Below are 21,304 nucleotides of genomic sequence, written 5' to 3' on the forward strand. Positions count from 1 at the left end.
CAATTTTTACTATGTCATAGCTTTTACAGCTTAAGTGAGTTTCTTGAATTTTAAAAACTGACTTTGTCTGACAGGCTTGCAGAAGGCTTCCTGCTTTTTTGCAGGTTTCATGATGAATACATTGTAATTAAGCACTATTTTTATTGGAAATAAGCCACAATTAAGTTTAAAAAAGGTTATTTTTTAAATGTTTCAATTTCCACTTCGGAAACCGTTCTCAAAATCATGTTTGTATTCTGAGAACGATTTCCAAAGTGGAAATTAAAATATCAAAAAATAAACTTAAGTATTTTAAATTTAGATTGTGACTTATTCCCAATAAAAATAGTAATTGCATTAAGATGGCAAAAGAAAATAGCTTCAGAACAATATGAATAAATTGTATTTGTATTAGCTGCAGGCTTTTTAATATAGATCCCTGCCATAGAAAACTGAAGGCATTTTTCACATCAAACATAACGAGGATAGCTGATCTTTTTGTTGTTTTTTGACTGAGTCAGATATAAATTTTACATTCATAGCTGATCAGGTTCTTAGTGTATCTTTATGTTTTCTTATAGAATACCATCTGAGCCAGGGGATTTATCAATTTAAAATGTTTTTGGTAGCTAATCTAATTACCTGTATGATGAAATCGTTAGGTTTATTATCCATGTTTCCTAGAAGAAATCTGCATCTGGGCTTATTAGAAAAAATGGTTATCACAATTTCTTTTCTTTTTTTTTACATGTTTACATGGGACCTTGAACCAGTGTCTTAGGGGCAATTTTGATGGCTTCGCCCCGTATATCATTATCTGGCTAGGCGGCACCTGCATTTAGCCCTTTTTATTTCTTTGTTTCGATCTTTCTTTATGTGTTTATATTCTAAATTTTCTTGGATCATGTGTTACTGTGAAGCATTCATTCTTTTAAGCTGCTAATTATATGTTACTAATGTTGTTTCTAAGTATATCTTTGTTAAAACTTACCTTTTTCTTAGTACTTTTCTTGACTTTGATGCAAATATCGTAAATTATGTATCTATGAGTATTATTATCTAGAACTGATTCATAACTTTTGCTTAGGAGGGTAATGTTAATGTGATTTAGAGTCTCACCCTGAGTGAAGGTAGGTTTTTCATTGTTTTTAATACTACCAGTTGAGCCATAGAAATAAATTTGTAGGATTCCCATCAAATAGATTAGCATTTATATCACCAGTGACTATGAAAACCTTTTCAAATTGGTAGACCTAGTGAGATTCATTGCAAGCAAAGATAGACTGATCACAGTGATCTGCAAATGAAATGAGCTTGATAGTAGTACAATGGGTAACTCCAGAGAACTGAAACATATACTCACTCTTAAACATGTGTCAGTTAGCTGCAGGATTCTACAGCAACTCATGGAATACCAGAAAATAAAGCAGGTAATGATTGATCACATAAACTCTAAGGAAAATAACTTAAATATTATCTATCAAAATGGTAAGCCTAAAATTCCATCAAATATATAATCAAAATGTTAGAATCTTGAATACAAAAATTAGTGAATTCTTTAAATCTGTGCCTCTCTGTGAAAATCTTTTGGTGCTAGTAACAGAGACTTAGATCCGAGGTGGTTTATTATATGACAAATTATTTAGTGATAATTAAATTGTATATAGAAATAATCGAAGCCTGGATATAATGAACTTGACAAGAAGTGAAGGTGTTTCACTTGGAGTTCAACATGATATATTAGATAATTGATGGATTCGACTGTTACTTGATGGAAATTTATTTTATGTAACAATAAAACACTGAAAACTTTGTTTTCAAAACTTCCACAAAATTGGAATGAAATTCCATGAAATTTTGTGGAAGTTTTGAAAACAAAGTTTTCAGTGTTTTATTGTTACATGATATATTAGAGTTGATCTACAAGATCTTGAACGTTTGTTGCAGGAGATTGGCTACTAACAAAGTCTCTTGAGTTCTTCTCTACATTTGAGCCTATCCTCAATAACAATGTCACCTTCATGGGTGACTTAAACATTAAACCTTCATCCCAGCTAACAAAGTTAAATGATTTTATAGCACTTGATTTATGAGATAATATCAACTCTATGTAGAAACCCCAAACTAAACCCCAGTAGAAAGAGTGACACACTACAACTACCTCAGCACCACAATAAATTAAGAATGGACTAACAACCAAGAGATAAAACGCACATTCACTGGAAAAGCTAGATTCACCTTATATCGAATGAGGGCTTTCTTCAAGAGCCATGCCTCTCTCTTGGTATAAAAGAAAGAATGCTGTGATGCTATGTCTTCCCTATCCTTTTTTATGGTGTTGAATATTGGACCTTGAATAGAGATATGTGCAGAAGATTGGAAGCATTTGAGATATGGCATTATCAGATAATACTTAAGATCCCATGGACTGACGACAGAGTCACAAATGAGGAGGTCCTCAAAAGAATGAAGAAGAACTGAAATGTACTGACCACCATCAGATCTCAAAAGCTACATACTTCAGACATATTATGTGAAGTGAATTCAGATAATGTCCTACAAGCCATCCTGTAAGGAAAAATATTTGGACAGTGTGATCCAGGAAGAAGAACATCCTCGTTAAAGAACCTCAGAACCTGGTTCAACACAACATCTGCACAGTTTTTCTATGCTCCTACAGACAAGATAAAAATTGCCATGATGATCGCCAACATTTGTCATGGATAGGCACACCAAGAAGAATGTGTTTTAAAACAGCACAATTTTATAAGAAATTATCATAATACCTACTATATTGAATTTTGTGATTGCTAATTTTGAATGTGAGGTCAAAAGAGAAAATAAGTCCCTTGTCCCTGAAGATAGGCCACATCCTAGCCTCAGTATCTCCTCTGTCTAGTTGAAATCTATCAGCTGCATAGTGGACCAATACACATTTTTCTATATGTTACTAGATGGTTGCACTAAAGTTTTTTTGGAACTTCATATTTGATAGGATCTTAGAGAAGCAAAGTGAACCATGTGCGGTAGTCCACTGTGCTGCTGACAGTTAGATGTTTTTCTATCATTCTTGATTGATATTTTTGGACCTTTTTGTAAATTGTCATTGTGACTTTTAATTATTGTGAAATATATTTATTCTGGTCTATCCCCTATCCTATTTTATTTTCCAAGAAACGTTCAACAAGGAATATAATTTACACTTTCATCCACCAATTGCTGACTTTTATAAGAAGTGTGATTTATTTGAAGTCAACATAAAGGCAGTCAATAGTGAATCAATTAAACAACTCAAAACTGAAAAAGAACTTCGTCAAAAGAATACAAAGAGTGCTCGAGATTCTTTAAAAAGAGACACTGAAATAGCAAAAAAAGGAAACACGTCTGTCATCTGTTTAGATCTGATGAAGACTACCTATACCTATGCTTACCGCAGGAATTTGTTACTACAAGCGGCAATTATGGGCCTACTGCTTCAATATTCATGAAATGGAAACTAACAACTCATTTATGTTTGTGTAGGATGAAACCGTCGCCCCTAGGGGCCCTCAAGAGGTAGAATCCTGCATTTTATTAAAAAAAAATTTTGTAAAATCGAAACGATTTATTATGTATTCTGACCAATGTGGCGGCCAGAATCATAATATTAAAATGTAATTATTATGCAATTATATAACTACATATCCAAATTTTACAGTGGAAGAAATAGATCACAAGTTTCTGGTAAGTGGTCATTCTTACTTGCCATCTGACCAAGATTTTGGTATAATAGAAAAAGAAAAGAAATTCCATCCACATGTATTTATACCTAAGACTGACATACAGTGAAAAAGCACGCTAAAAAAAAAATCCGTTCACAGTAAGAAACAGGGACAAATCAAACTTTTTTTCTACGAAATTGTTTGAAACTAATATAACCAACATAAAAGTTTCCGAATCAAAAACCAAGGTAGAGTGGCTTAAAATTCAATGGTCAAGGTTTAGGAAAGACTTTCCCAATACTCTATAATATAAGTATTTGAACAATGAAGATGTTTATTTTGAAACAGAGGAGCTTACTAAAAGGAAATCTGTTTCCAAGAATACAATGGAATTGCCACTTCTGTATCCAAATGGTAATACCATTAATGAAGTTAAAAAAAGACCTTCTTCAGTTAATGCAATTGATACCCCCTATACACCATGAATTTTATAAAAACCTGAGATCTGAAGCTCAAGCAGCAGGAGGTGAAGTAATTGGACCATTTGATAATTAATGAGGATTAGACATTCTAATGTTTTTATACACATTCTGTGGTAATAAAGTTTTTGATGTAATATTGAGTGTATTATTTTGTGGGATAACCCATTCACTAAATAAAAATATTTTAAATGCAAAGTGGACCAACCCACGTTTAAAAATCGAATAAGGTGTTTATCCAAAATGTTTGATCAAATTTATCACATAAGTAATATCTAAGATACTTCCATTCATTCAAACAAAAAATATTCTTAAACAAGGTTCTAGTGAATCTCCTAATTTTTATATATATATATATATATATATACCCGGTATTTAGGCGGCACACGCCCTTCCGGTAGGGATCTATGGAGGAGTATCACCGAGCCGCAAGCCCTTATCTCTTGCCGTACTGCTCCACCATAGGCCGATCAGATACCAGCATATTCTATCTCCTAATTTTTACTTTTTTTAAACCTATATTCTAACACTTATGAATATTTGGGTTAGTCTGTTATTGCACTCATAGCCTCAATTTTCAAGTAAACTCATGCAATAAAAGTTAAAACTTAAAAAATCTAATTACTTTCTTCTTTATAAATTTCTTTTTTCTACGATTGCCTGTATAGCATACTGGAACAAACTGTACCTCTTTTCAAATCTAATAAGAACCGAATAAAATAATTGTCCTGCTTGGTATACAGAGGAAATTATAAAAGATCTGCAGGTAAAGGGTCATTACATAAAAAATACACAAAAAAGTTAATCACAGCCTGACTATTTTGCATTCTCCAGTTTCAGAAAAATAATAAAAAGTAAGATTGATATCACATACTGAAGCTATACTTGAAACTGAATATTTTCTAAAGAGTGATCCCAAACAATTTTGGAAATATATTCACCAAAACAAATAAATCTTGCATATCTGGCTCTATGATCCTTGGTCAATCCAATGTGAGACACCTTAAACTATTGTCAACACATTAGCTAATTTTTCTAGAGTGTTTATCTAAACTAATCCCCTCCCCCACTTCTTGAGTATTCTGATCAAGTTACATGCTCTCAAAATATAATACTCCATTATTTCACTCAAAACAAAGTCTATGATGCACTTGGAAAAATGAAAAACAAAACACACAGATGATATGACAAAATTCCATCCTTTATTCTTCGAGATTTTTCACAATGTTTTACAATTCCCATGCATTATATATATGCATTTTGGCTATAAAATCTTGTAATTTCCCAGAGCTTTGGAAGATTGCTAAAATATATTCAGTTCATAAAAGTAGCTTAACAAACAATATTGAAAATTATAGGCCAATTTCCATTTTATGCAATTTCTTAAGGGCCTTGGAGGTGTGTCTTCAACAATCTATTTTGTCAGTAAAGAAATCTAATTTCTGTGAAACAAGATGGTTGTTTCTCTAAAAAGCATGGAAACCACAAATCTTTTAAATTTTACTGAGCTGCCAACATACTTTACATGCGAGGATCCCTGCTACAAATGTGGTCGTTAAGACATGTTAGAAGAAACTAAAAACCCTAACACTAGACCTAAGCCAAAAGGCTATGGAAACTTAACTTTACTTTACCTAATCTGATTAATGTTCCCCTTCTTTATGGGGCAGATCACAATGTTATCTACAGTCCAGTTGTTGCCTTGGATGATTTTCTTGTTTGGTTGAAGACTATAAAAATATCTGCACCGATTTCTAGAACTTTCCCATATATAAAATGTGTGCCATCTTGGCCCTTAAAGCCTGATCAATGCCATTTTGAAGTTTTTACCTAAGTATTACATATTAAAGGTTACAAAGAATGAGGGGAGCAGATGCTTAGATTAAATTGGTCAAAGCAGCCAAAGTAGTTGATAATGATAGTTATGGCCAAAGTTTACCCCTTAGTGGTCACAACTTGCCTCTCTTGTAGTTGACTTCCCACTTGCTCTTTGAAGGCCTAGATAAACTGATCTGTCATGGAGTTTATGAATTCCATTCCATTCTGGAACCTGATTCTGGATGCTATGCCCTATATTCTACAACTAGAAACCAATTTTCAAGTAGGATAATGCCAGACCTTATACAGCAGCAGTTACTAACAGGTTCATTGGTTACAATTCTGCAGTTAGCATTTGCTCCTGGCCAGCTAGATATGATAGTTAAGAGATTGGGTTAACTTCCTGGTTTAATAATGTATAATTGTTAGCTAAGGCATGAACTTTCAAATTGTTTGAGATTCAATTTCTCACGAAGACATGGTATACACCATTCAAATATTATAATTTATAATAGTAGTTATGTTTACTAACAAGAATTGAAATGACAAAAAAATGCTCCTTGCATGCATGTGTGCTTCATTTGCAATAAACCAATATAAGATTTTAGAATGGAACTAGTCACCTTTTAAGTTATAGTCATCATTTGACCTCCTTGTTTCACAGTTGGTAATTATCTTTCATTTATGGATAGATTTATGTATATAATATGTGGGTTCAGCTGCAATACTTTTGAATATCAATTCATTTTAGTTAAAGAATACTAATATAAATTTTCCTTAATTTACAGGTCACAATAAAATTTTTTACAACCAATTTGATTAAGGGTGACTATAAGAGGAAGTATAAATTTATACAGATGTCAAGATAGCCCACAATGCCAAAAGATATACCTGAAGTACTCAGAAAGCATTTCACAAAGCTTTCCAAATTGGAAAAGCAAAAATCAGTAAAACTGGCATCAACTTCGATTAGTAATTTTTATGACAATACAAATATTCATTTTTCTAGTTTGAAAGTAAAGAACATATCCAATATTTTGTAGGGTGAATTAAAGGTTGTATTAGGTCATTGCCAAACAAAATAATAAACACTAAAACAGGAATGGAAGAAATAAGAACCTTTTGCCATACAAGCAAATGACTAAATTCTAAAACTAAAGACTAAAGTCTAAGGATTTAGTCTTGCCAGGACTCAATTTTTGTAGTGGGACAGTTGCAATAAATAGAGTCTAATCTTAGGTAATTTACTAGAGTATTGAAAGGATTGTACTATGTAAATAGCTGCACCACTACCAACAATCCATATTTTAGATTTACAACAAACATATTTATCAACTATGCCATTACAACATCTATTTATTGCATGGCTAAAGGTTTCATGACTAAAGCCAAATAAAACAGAAAAAAACATTAAGTAATAGAAGTTCATTTATATAATTTCTTTCCTTGTAATAAAAAAGTTAACAAAGGAATGTAATAAACATAATATTAATAAGTAAATGATACCAAGAATAAAAACATAAACAGTTTGCGCTTGTAGAATTTAACCTTAGAGATTAGTTAAAAAGCTAAAAATAATGAAAAAAATAGAAAAAGGAATATGGAAAGAAAATTTAAAAATAGCAAAAAATGATAAATTTAAATAACATTGACAACACTGTAAGTTAATATTATTATTTTTTACCAAAACAATAATACTAGAAGTTCAACTTTATAGACTTGTTTTTATAGAATTTCTTTTCCTGTAGTTGGAAAGTAAACAAACAAATATAATGAAAATATTAGTTAGTGGCCTCGAAACAAAATAATAACCACTAAACACCGGCGAAACATGTAGTAGGGAGTACATACAATATTTTGTCGTCATTCGCCAGACAAACATTGATTGAAATTTTAGGTTGATGTAACAAACACAGCCTGAACGCAGGCCACGTGCTCTACTATAAACTGAAAGGAAAAAGTATGTTGTCATGCTATTAGAGAAAATCGCATCACTACCAACCAATGTATACTTTGTATTTACTACAAACGTAATGAGCAACAATCAAAATAACGGTCATACGGCCCCCATACATAGAGCTCATAATAAGACAGGAAAATAGTCTGACGTCACCTGCTCAATAAATACTTCACAAGGATTTCCAAAATGACTCCTAGTGTTTATTTGAAACCGCACTGTTGGCCCGGTTGGCCTCGAGAAAGGGGTATTGATTTTCAATAAAGTATGAAAAGCCTATCCAAATCCGAAAAAGTAACACGTGATTTGAACCATGTGTACCTAAATTTTAACCTCTCAAGGCCTCCTAGGATAAACATACAGCAGCAATTATGAGAGCGGCATTTGTTTACATAACATTAACTAAACTTACGTCTTGGGTAACTTGATTGAAGGGGCTCCTTTCCGCTGAAATACTCCATCAATAAATACACCATTTTTTCCATTGCACAGCATGTAAAAATAAGGGTGTTCGAAGAAAACTTCTAAATGCCTTCGCGAAATAAAACTAGAATGTCCCATATTTACATCTACATCACCACGTGAACTGTTCCTACCTATAATAATCCGATCCTGCCGAACGAGGTACTCAAATTCGCGGCCTTCTATTCGAGCAATCGGTTCCCCTTTTACGTCGGGGCTCCACTGTACCTTCGAAGGACTAGCGGGAGCCGATTTTAAAGCGAGAAGGGCCCATGCATCGCTTTCCGGAGTCATTGAATATGATGTGGACATGGTGATTCACTACTTCACACCACTTTTTTAACCACACTCTTTAAACTGTCTCACTTCACTGTTTACCTAAGAATTGCTACAAACGTGGGAGTCACCTGTGTTGCACTTTGGTTCGTATGTTGATTTCATAACGTCCTAGTCGATAGAAATGTTGGTAAACACGTGAGATTGGCATAAAAAACAGTCTCTACCACAGACACATCTAGTAATTTTAGACGGAAAATTTAGTATTTTGTGGTATAGGGACTAAGTCTTGACAGACGACAGCAAAATATGTGAGAACTATTTTCTTTTTGTCTGCCGCCATCTACTACTTACTAGTTAAACTCTTTAAATTAAAATTGGTCTTCGATTTTCTGCCGGGTAGAATACTTTAACAGGGCATCATATTGGAATTATTAAGAACATAAGAATCATGAATGATTAAAATAATATTGTTATTGAAAACCGACACTCAGTTTAAATGTCACATTATGTAAACAAACATACATTTATTATTTACAAACAATTTGTGTTCGAACAAATGGGCGTGCTTTGTAAAAGTCAAGAGTCAAAATTTACATAGAAAAGTCAAAGATGTCAAAGTTTATTTTTTGAGGAAAATATATCTAATCAACGTCATAGATCTCTCTAACTAATAAAATATCACAGGTACATAAAATAAAAGTACCCAATATTATAATAATTTTTTAAACCTTTTAATATACTTTGATACTATATTATTATATTATCAAAACCACTCTTGCAAAAGCTACCATTATGCTTTTGCTTAAACATTTCAAACAAAGGCAAGTTGTATTCCTGATCCTGATAAAATAGCTATTTATATCTTATTCCCCATCTATTGGTATAGTACGAAACTACTCTGGATCATCAATAAAGATTTCTACCTAGAATCTACATTACTACATAGTAAAAAAAATATATAAAGTTATACTGGTATATATTTTAATCTTTTCTTAATAGATATTTGTTATAACATGATAAAAAATCTAAATATAAAATTTTCTTTCCATTTTATTGCGCAGTGCAAAATGTATAATTTTTTATATTGTTCAGGACCGGATTAGTAGAAATTCTTTTTTAACAAATAATAATAATTGATTTAAGTTATTCTAATATACTAATTTTTTTTTATTTTTCGCTCTTATGAACTCTAATAGGTACTTTATTCCTAGATATTGATTCTTATTGCTTTGCCTTATTATATCAAATACAGTTCTATTTCGTGTTTAACATCCCTTTCGCAGTAATTTTCATGTTGGTAATATGACTAATACGTGTATTTTAATACAAAAGTAATTTTTGTAATAGAAATTTAATTTTGTATTTTTTCGAACTAGTGGTCTCATGCGAAAATTATTCGTAGGACATTCCTAACGTAATAATGGTTCTTAAGCCTAGCTGATGTAGCGTTCAGGATTTATCCTTGACGTATTACTTTTGTATTCCTTAACGGGTTAAAACTAGTAACTGAAAATTAATAAGTAAGATGTCTAATACACGTAGTAAAGTCGGTTCGCTATTCCCAGTCCGAACTGTCTAGTCATCGAAAAGTTGAAAATGGCCGAGATATTGAATAAAAACAATTCCTATTTAAATGGGAATAAGCCACAATTAAAGGTTAAAGTAAGTTTATTGACGTTTCAATTCCCACTTCGGAAATTGTTCTCAATATACAAACATTAGTAAATTAAACAAATTTTGTTTTTTAGTTACTATGTAAAAATTCTTCTAATAATTTAATTTTATCTGACTCATTTATATTGACAATTCAGACATACATTATACATTTTAAAGTAGATGACTTTAAAATGATATTGCCAATATTGTTGAGTTGCGTTCCTGGGACGACTTTACTTGTAAGATAGTTCATTCGATTACATGAAATCAACTTTAACTTGAGAATATCCGTCAGAAAAAATCATAGCATGGAATTCGTCTTTAAAAAGACAAACACATGCCATGATGACAGTAAAAATCTCCTGTTAGTGATTCCATAGTAAATTATGAGGGAAAAACCAGGAAAAAACCTTACCTCATAATACTATTACGACTTGGGAAGTATTTGGTCGTGCATTTAGTTTACTTTCAATAAACACCAAATTCTGATTTTATATGTTTGTTATTTAAAAAACATAAATTATGTATCCTCTATATGTTACTGACTTCCTCTTTTAATATGGGTAACCAGATCCTACTACATTCTGCCGAGGAATTTGCGACAGCTTCTTTGATTTTTCTCTTTTTACCATCCGTTTCTTTAGGACTATATTTGAATAATTCCATTGAACCCTATATTCATTATCCCATGCGTGTTTACATATTTGAGATCTATTACATTCTCTATTTTTAATATAAGATTGATGTTCACTTATTCTAATATTTAATAGCCTTGATGTTTCACCTAAATAAAACTGATCGCATTCACAAGGTATTTTATAAATGCAATTCTTTTTCCTTTCGTGTTCATTGTTAGGTTTGGTTTTAGGCAAAATAGATCTCAATGTGTTTGTTGTTCTGAATGTTGTTGAAATGTTGAATTTATTTCCTATCCTTTTAAGTTTTTCTGATAATCCTTTTATGTATGGTATTGTTATTTTCCTCGTATTATTCCTTGGGTATGCTGTAGGATCTCGTTCTAAGTTGTTCTGTTCTATTCGGTCGATTCTTGAAAATTTCTTATTTATAAACGATAAAGTATAATCATTTTTTAATGAAACAGATGTTAACAAAATGTTTTTCCTCCAAGAACGAATTTGCGTTAAAACAAGTAATCTTGGCTCTATCGTATAAGGATTTATTGATTCCCTTTTTAATATTAATATTGTGATTTGATTTAAAATTTAAATATCTGTTGGTGTGTGTTGGTTTTCTATACACCTGCGTCTCATATCCAGTATTGTTCTTAGAGATTAAAACATCCAGGAAAGGTAGTGTGTTATTATATTTCTCTTCCATGGTAAATGTTATTGTCTCTTCTTTATCGTTTATATCATTCAGGAATGTGTCCAACAACTCTGAGAATGAGGCCATATTGAGAATACATCATCTACATATCTCCACCATACTGTGGGTTTTAAATTTTGTTTAGAAATAATATTTGTTTCAAAATCTTCCATAAATATATCGGCTAATAATGGAGATAAACTAGAGCCCATTGCTAAACAAAAATTTTGTTTATAGAATTCATTAGTTAGTTGAAAATATTATAGCTGATATGTTTAGTCTTGTTCTAGTTGCCAATGTATCATCACTCTCTAATTTTGTCTTGACTATATTTAAAGTCTTATCTAATGGCACATTCGTAAATAAACTATTTATGTCAAAACTTACCAAAGTATTGTTTGAATTAAATTCAATATTTGATAATTTATTTAAAAAATGTTGTGTATTTTTTATAAATACTTGATAACTTCAGAACAATAAAAACAATTCCTATAAAGTCAATCCCTGCACATAAAGTTAATAATAAACAACATAATTTAATAAGTATGCTTCCCTTCCAATACCAATTTATGATCGATTTCTATTTCTGCTGATGTTAGTGCTCTTACATGCAAGATTTGAGAGGAGTGTAACTCTCTATTCGACAGAATGTAGTCTATCATAGATTTTTGTCCTCTAGTGTTTTCAAAAGTGTATTTGTATTGTTCTTTGTAAGGGAAAAATATATTATTAAACCGTATTTCTAAACCGTATTTCGTAAACTTTTTATGTCTTTATAAGAATGATCATTTGCACATCGAGAACAACGAAATTTGTCTTTGCACTGGGAGACATTGCGATCGTAACACAAATATTTTGTACATTGTACAACTGGATGGGTGTATGGTTCTACAGAGAAATTAACTATAAATTTTATAACTAATAGTTATAAAATTTATTACTACCAATAATTGTCTATTGACAAAATATTCTTTTTTTAGTTAGAGTGTTTATTATTTTTCGTTTCATTCTTCCCACCTCCGCCACTGTTCCTATGGAATTAATTGCCTGCTTTAATTATAATTCCTCAGTGAAAAAGTATTAACTCCGCGAATTAAGCATTTTTATGTGTGAAAAAAATTGATATATAAGCGAACAACTTTAACTAAACACGTTTTAAACCTGTAGAGTGAATATCAATAACATCGTTTCTAAATTCAATTACTTATTGTAAATAAAATCCAATTCTAATGGGGAAAACGCACCTACTGCGGACAAAGAAGATGCTGTGATTGAAACAATTTACCAACTTATATCGGAAGCCTACAGGCTATGACAAAAAAACATGAACTTACTCTTATCATGGGGGACTTCAATGCAAAAGTGGGATCAGAAAGTACTCTCAATATTACTGGAAAGTTCGGTCTAGGACAACTCAATGAAAGAGGAGAATGGTTGGTGCAGTTCTGCCAAGAGGAAAAATTTGTAATTATGAATACATGGTTTTGTCTACCAAAACGTAGACTATATACTTGGAAGTCTCCAAGCGATCGAGGAGACAATATTGTAAGAAATCAAATTGATTATATAACAGTCAATGAACGATTTAAAAACTGCATAAAATCGGTCAAGACTTACCCAGGTGCCGATATTCGGTCAGACCATACTCTACTGTGCTCTACAATCACAGTTAAGCTAAAGAGAGTCTGTAAAAATCAGAAAACCTCCCAAATATCACTAGATGCACTCCAAGACCCATGCACTCTAAATAAGGTTTCTCAAGAAATTAACGACAAGTTCCACGAAATTAGACTAGAAGATACCAACAACATAGATGATTGCTGGGAACAAATGAAAACGACAATAACCACTGCATCTCGAGAAAATCTTCTAAGCCGACCAACAGTTAAAAATGACTGGATGACACAAGACATCTTAGATCTAATGGACGTTCGGAGGCAGTATAAATCCATAAACAGAGAAAAGTACAATGAAATACATAAAGAAATCCGAAAAAGAATTAAAGTAGCAAAAGACCGATGGCTACAAGAATCCTGTTTAGAAATTGAGAAACTGGAGCAATAACACGACAGCTTCCATTTGCATAAAAAACTAAAGGAATTAACAGGCAAAAGCAGAACTTATGGGCAAAATATATTACAAGACTCTGGTGGTACAATTTTAAGTGATAAAAAAGAGCGCTGTACCGAATGGGAAAATTACATAATAGAATTATTTAACGATGACCAAAGAATCTACCAAGAAATAACATCTAACCGAGATACAGGCCCACCGATTCTAATCTCAGAAGTTCAGAAGGCTATCGACCAAGCGAAACGAAGGAAGGCTTCTGGTCCTGACGAAATACCTGCAGAATTGTTAAAACTATTAGATAATGAGAGTGTTGCGATTATCACATCCTTCTTTAATAAGATATACAGCAGCGGCAAATTACCAGACAACTGGTTAGAATCGATATTTATAACTATTCCCAAGAAAAAAATGCCAGACAGTGTAGCGACTATCGTCTTATCAGTTTAATGAGTCACACGCTCAAAATTTTTATGAAAATATTGCATTGTCGCATATATAAAGTTTGTTAGGGGATAACTGGTGAGGAGCAGTTTGGTTTCCGAAACGGTATGGGTACTCGAGAAGCTCTTTTTTGCATGCGAATACTCTTACAAAAGAGCATTGAGTTTAGGAAAAATATTTACGTATGTTTTATAGATTTCGAAAAAGCCTTTGATAGAGTACCACTTACATTATTATTTCAATGCTTAGACTCAGTTGGTCTGGACACGTATGACATTAGATTGCTTAAAAATCTTTACTACAATCAGACCGCTTGTGTTAAGGTGGACCAAGAGGTTTCAGCTAAAGTTTCTATTAAGCGTGGTGTCAGACAGGGATGTGTTATGTCACCGATGTTGTTTAATGCCTACACTGAACCAGTTTTTGAAATAGCGTTAAATAATCGCCGCGAAGGTGTTAAGATCAGTGGTGAAATTATTAACAACATCAGATACGCCGATGACACCGCAATAATGGCAGAGAGTCTAGAAGATCTTCAAACCCTGTTGAATGCTGTAAACAACGAATGCACTGAAAAGGGCTTAACAATCAACGCAAAAAAAAAACAAAATGGATGGTGGTCGGAAAAATTAATATCGAAGACTCAGTACTAAGATTAGATAACAAAATCCTGGAAAGGGTGGAACACTTTAGATATCTGGGTAGCTGGATTGACTGCAGGGTTGAAAGTGACGAGGAAATTTCGACCAGAATAGAACTCGCACGGAAAAACTTTATTAACTGGCGTTCTGTATTATACAGTAGAAGTCTGTCGTTGACCACACGTCTAAGAGTATTGAAGTGCTACGTCTGGTCCACTTTGTTCTATGGATGTGAAACCTGGACAACAAAAATAAAAAATCTTAACAAATTAGAAGCGTTTGAGTTATGGTGTTACCGTCGCATGCTCAGAATCGCGTGGACAGCACACATATCTAACGAACGCGTGCTAGAGACCGTGCACAAAGAGCGAGCATTGATCAACATTGTCAAAATGAGAAAGGTCCAATACTTCGGTCATATAATGAGAGGACCTAAATATCGCTTACTCCGGTTAATCATTCAGGGCAAAATCGAAGTAAATCGTTGGGTCGGAAGAAAACAATTGCCCTGGCTGCGTAACATTAGACAATGGACAGGTCGAACGGTCGAGGAACTGTTTCATCTAGCTGCCGACCGAGAATCATTTCATCAGCTTGTCAATATGACGATAGCCAACGCTTGAATACAAGCACGGCACACAAAGAAGAAGAATGGGGAAAAAAAGGCCGAGGTTTTATTAGTACGTTTACGTTACATAATTATTTACATTTGAGGATATTAGGTCCATTCAGGGCCGAGCCGTGCTGGGGTGTGTGGCACCCGGGCGGTGCTCGCTTGTGGGCGGCAAAATTTACCCCAAAATATAAATATCAAAAAAATAAAATCAAAACGCCAAGCAAGCAAAGTGCAAAAAAATAACTGTCAAATAGTTGCTATTAAGAAAATAGCGCGACCTTTCCCTGTGATAGTATAAAAACAATAATAGAATATTACTGTAGCGAGATTAAATAAAACGAGCGGTTCGAATTTATATAAGTATATTTATTTATAAGTTTACAGCACGAAAATATCTTATCAACTAACTCAAGTCATAATAGCGTTACATATATATAAAAGTTATTATGTACTAGAATTTTCTGGAGTAGTCCACCTCTAATTCGCCTCTTTGACGGGTCGATCTCTCCCGCGCTCGATACCGCTGGAAGCTTCTAGTCGCTTTCGAGATGCAACCGTTACATGGGCCACGCCGAATGCGTGTTTGTAACAGTACCAAAATTGTGCGTAGCTGGTGCTGACCGATGTATTACATGCAACGGCGGCGGCGTTAGAGAATTCCCCGATATTTTCGGAATTTAATCGAAATTATCGGGGAATTAATATTTCGGGTCGAAATCTATACGTGTTTTCTTTCATGTGAGTAAGTTTTACCGAAAGATAGTTGCGAATTTAATGGTAAGTTGCCTATTAGTGTGATTTTTTTAAAATTTACTTTTGTTATACATTATATTATTACTGTTATCAGTGTATTGTGAATGTTAAGTTTATTCCAAATAGCTTTTAATTACCTACAAATATCATATAAAGTTAAAGTAGTATTTTGCACTTTTTACTGATTCAATTTTTTTTAGCATAAACAATTTCCGGTCTTTATTTTTGTTCAAATTATAAACTGTTATTTACTGATTTAGATGGCTGATGGTAGAAAGAGATTTTCTGGTTCACAATATCGAAAAAGGATAGAAAAAGTGGAAGACCAAAAGCGATTAGCTGGCTCGCTAAAAAAGTTTTTTGTATCCACGACGAGTATGCAACCTCAACCTGCAACAAGCCAAGCCCTAGATGTTCAACGTTCAACCTCTTAAATTAAGTGAAAACGATGCAGAAGAACAGGACCAAAATAAATCGACCGCCGAAAACATTACACTGGACCAGAATACAACGAATACTCGCGGAATGTAAGTAGAGAACAATTTAAAGATCCAGCATATTGGCCAGAAGTATTGACAGATACTGTTAGACTAATAATTTTAGACATAGGTCCAGTATAATTAAAAAATATTATTTATCCTGTAAATAATTGAAATAGATCTTTTAGCTCTACTTACTTCGTAAAAAAGTTAACGAATAATGAAAAAGTACCTAGAAACTGGCTTATTTACTCACAATCTAAAGATTCAGTATACTGCTTTTCCTGCAAATTATTTGAAGTTTCTTCTAATAGTTTTGGCGATAATAATGGTTTTAGGGACTGGCAACACTTGTCTCGGGCTTTAGAAAGACTTTTCAGAAAGAAATCAATTGAAAAAGGTTTAACTGTCGATTATATGAATCAGAATTTATTTCAAATAGAAAACAAAAAGATGGACATCTGTTTTAGAATTATTTTTGTGATTCAATTTTTGGCTGGACAAAATTTAGCTTTTAGGGGCAACAGTCAAAAATTATTCGAAAAAGGTAATGGCAATTTTATGAAATTAATTGAGACAATTGCAAAATTTGATAGTGTAATGGCTGACCATATCGGCAGGATTCAAAAAAATGGCACATGATTTGAGCGATAAAATCCAAAATGAAATAATTAGTAGAAGAAAAAGTGAAAAAAAAAAAATATAATTGAATCCTTAAAAATGTGTAAATATTCTTGATTGCACACCTGAAATTAGTCATCAAGAACAAATCACAATTCTTGTTAGATTTGTTTTTGTTGATGATTTTTCCATAACTGTAGAGGTTCGAAAACATTTTTTAGGATTCTGCGATGTTAGCAACACTACTAGTCAAGGTTTAACTGATTTTATATTAATTTTTTTAAGGAATCTGATATTAATATTGCCGATATGAGAAGCCAGGGTTATGACCCTCCACACAGCCTTAATTTTGTCGTGAATGTCGCAGCAAAAAGTTCGCTTGAAGGTATCAATTTTTTCAGTATTATTCAGGAACTATATGTCTTTTTTTCGGCATCAACATATCGCTGGAATAGTCTTTTAAAAGAAGTGCCTAAGTTAACGCTAAAACCACACTCTGATACCCGGTGGGAGAGTCGAATTGATGCCGCAAAGACTCTGAGATATGAATTGGAAAAAGTTTATGATGCACTGTTCGCCCTTTATAATGATCATCTATCATAGAGATAATGACAGAAGGAATACTGCCAGTTCCCTGATTAATAAAATAAAATCATTTAAATTTATATGTTCCTTAGTTGTTTGGTACAATATTTTATTAAAAATAAATGAAGGGGTTAGAAGCAAAAGGGTACAAGTGACAAAAATGAGAAATAGAGTTATTCAATGTTAAAGTTTTTGTTTTATTGTAAAATCCAGAGAGGTATTGCATTTTTCATTTTTTCAGCAACTTATATGTTGCAATCTCATCAATTTTGTTAGCATAAGACACTTTTTCAAAAATGGTCCATTTTTGTTTTTTTGTGCACTTGTACATTTTGCCTCGAAATAAATTTATAAAACTTGGTATTTCGCAATGTTTTATTAGTGAAAATAGCAAACTTATTTTTACATCTTAGATAATAAACATAATAACATGAACAATAATTAATTAATCATCATAATCGGAGTCCAATAGGTCCTCAACATTGTTGTCAACATCACCTTCGGTTTCTGATGCCTGAGTTGGCAGTGTATTCACATCTACCTCGGGAGTTGTCGGTATATCTTACTGGGTTGGTTTAGCTGTTTTTCTTACCTTCTTGTCTTTTTTACCTTCATGAGGCAAATCAATATAAAATTGATGATGGCAAGGTGGTATATAATACAATAATGTTCTTAAATTTTCATACTTTTCATATGAAATTTTTAATGCTTCGCTGTAGAGTTTTTTATTGAGGTTTTCCAATGTGAAGGTTGGTCTTCCCTTTGTTACTTTAGAGCAACTTTCGGTATAAATTGGAGTCCAGCATTCATTTCTGAACATCCTAAAAGAAAACTTTAAAAAGTCATTCTTTGTATAAATAAACCATACATTTTCACGACATCTGAATATCCGGTTTTTTTGGATCCTTTATGTTGTCATGAAGATATTGGAATGACAGAAAATCCGTATCACTCATGCATGTGACAATGAAATTTTTATTTGTCTTTTTAATAATGTCAACCCAATCATCAGGTATAAATACTTGAGGGTATTTTTTCTTCCTTTTTTTAATTTGGCCAAACGATCTATCGCATTCCATGTATAAATACCCACTTTCATAAAATTTATGGTCTGTTCTTTCCAGACTAGTACATTGAACGAGATACATGAATAGCTTAGCTATACTTTTATTTTGACTCCCACAGGAATCAGAATAGGCAACTAGATGTTAAACTTCTCGGAGCAGCTGCTTAATATACTAAAAATTGAATTAAAAAGTTAGCATTAAATTTTCAAACAAATATAGGAGTTTGATCAAATAAAAGGCATATATCGAGCACAGTTTAATTTAATCTTGCCCAAGTACTTTCGATCCCTAGATCATCTTCAGGGGAATCTGATCATGACATTTTGTTCTCGTCAGATAGGCCGCAATTGACGAAGTAAGTCTATAAACGTTAATCACATAAAATCTCTTTATCAACCATAAACTTCGAGTTTTTATCGAAGTTAATCAATTTCTTTAGTTATAAAAAAACGTTTCTTGGCTTATTTCAGATGCCCCTGAAGATGATCTAGGGATCGAAAGTACTTGGGCAAGATTAAATTAAACTGTGCTCGATATATGCCTTTTATTTGATCAAAGTTCATTTATTCGAGCATTCAACCTTATATTTAAATATAGGAGTAATAAAATTTACCTTTACCAGACAAGAGCCAATTTCTTGAGACCCTCGTGCAGCAGTTGTTTCATTCCAAGTATACATGTAAGATTTACCAGAAATTACTTCATGTATGGCTAGCGTTTTTTCTAGGTCGAAGCATATTAAGCGAGTTGAGAGAGTGTTCTGTGCAATATTCGATGTCTTTTTTCTTGGCAACTACGACACTTTCTACAACTCTATGATATAGCTCCAGCTCTGTTTTACTTTGTGTGATTACTTCGTCACTGGAGTCATGTTTTATTAAATTGTTCAACCGATCGCATGTATCTGAACGGGGATTATGAAATTTCAAATTAAACTCAGTACAAAAATATGCCTATAGTATGTTTCCTTTACTGGTGATTTATTCGATTCTGAACACCATTCAAGATAGAGGGTGTACATCTTTTTGATATTTAGATCAGTTGCTAGATATCTGGAGGCAGAATTTTGTAATCAAGAATAATGGCTCTTATATATTGGAAACATTTTGATGTGTGATATGATGTCATCACGTCTCTTTACTTATTTTGTTAGATGGTGGATGTTTGCCACGTTGATCGGCTTTTTAGTTTAGAAATTAGTTTTACGTTTATTTTCTCAAAGGTTGTACGTTTAAAAAATGAATTCTCGCAAACCTAACGCAATAATTTTATTACTCCAAGAAGAGGAGGAAGAAGAAGCGTTGATAACGTTAAATCTAAATAAAAGAAATAAAAATGTAAACGAAATTTTTTCATGTCTTAATACAGATGGTGCTCTTAAATTAACAGTCGAAGAAAGATTGTTTCAAAACGAGGAAAAATTTCGAGAATATTTTAGACTTTCCAGGGATTTATTTGGAATTGTCTTACAATTTGTACTAGATTCACTAGTCTTTCGTCTTCCCCGGGAGAAAATTTAGTAGACATCACTTAATTATTATAATAATAGTAACTATATAAAAATACAATTATAATTTCGGTATAGATGTGTACGCTGTGAGCTCAGCTGAACGTTTGCGTCCAAATCAAAAAATCGTAGTTGATTCCAGCGCACACCGTCGACGTACACGGCTATCAACCTGCAGTGCGCGCATCTGAGCAGAACCTAACAAACCGTTATCATAGAGAACCATTTCTTTGATTTTGACGAATGTGCGCGGCTTTCGACTGACTGTGAGTTATGCGTCGCTCACTGTTCTAACAAACCATAGCTTTAGATAGTTTATTACACACAGTATTAAATATGCGATTAGTTATTCCTAACAGTTTTAAAAAGAATGGTACCTTCTCTCTAATAGATTCTCTCTCCTGATTTCGACCACAATGTAGCTGCGTCTATTTTTTTTAAATTTTAAAGTATTTGTCCTTGTGTAGTGTAGTATAATTGTTGGATGGGCCAAATTTGACGAAATGCCCCTGAAGATGCTCTAGGAAGCGAAAGTACTTGGGCAAGATTTAATTAATAAAATTGTGCTCGATATCTGCCTTTTATTTGATCAAAGTTCATTTATCTATTCGTTTACTTAATAAATATATTTTTATGATTTAAATGTTCAAAATTGTGTTTTTATTAATTTTCCCAAATTTGCGATGTTTTCTTATACACGTTTTCCAAAACTGCTGATGAGGCGGCAAAAACTCTAGGCTCGGCCCTGAGTCCATTGAACTAGGATTAATGTGATTATCATCATGTATATCAATTGAGGGTGGTGCAGGACCACTCCCCTACATGCCATTGTCTATACAATAAAAATGTCTCCAAAAGTCTCCA

General features: G+C 32.8%; 1 protein-coding gene across 1 annotated transcript in view; it reads right to left on the reverse strand.

Annotated features, from left to right (window-relative positions):
* Positions 1-9,180, reverse strand: part of FoxK (forkhead box K) — an 86,393-nt gene extending 77,213 nt beyond the window's left edge. The window contains exon 1 of the mRNA XM_072536862.1: positions 8,347-9,180. Coding sequence (XP_072392963.1) covers positions 8,347-8,708 — 362 coding nt within the window. The 5' untranslated portion in view covers positions 8,709-9,180. The remainder of the gene's footprint in view (positions 1-8,346) is intronic.
* Positions 9,181-21,304: the final 12,124 nt, after the last annotated feature.

The sequence above is a fragment of the Diabrotica undecimpunctata genome, chromosome 7 (genome assembly GCF_040954645.1).
Source record: "Diabrotica undecimpunctata isolate CICGRU chromosome 7, icDiaUnde3, whole genome shotgun sequence".
NCBI classification, from domain to species: domain Eukaryota; kingdom Metazoa; phylum Arthropoda; class Insecta; order Coleoptera; family Chrysomelidae; genus Diabrotica; species Diabrotica undecimpunctata.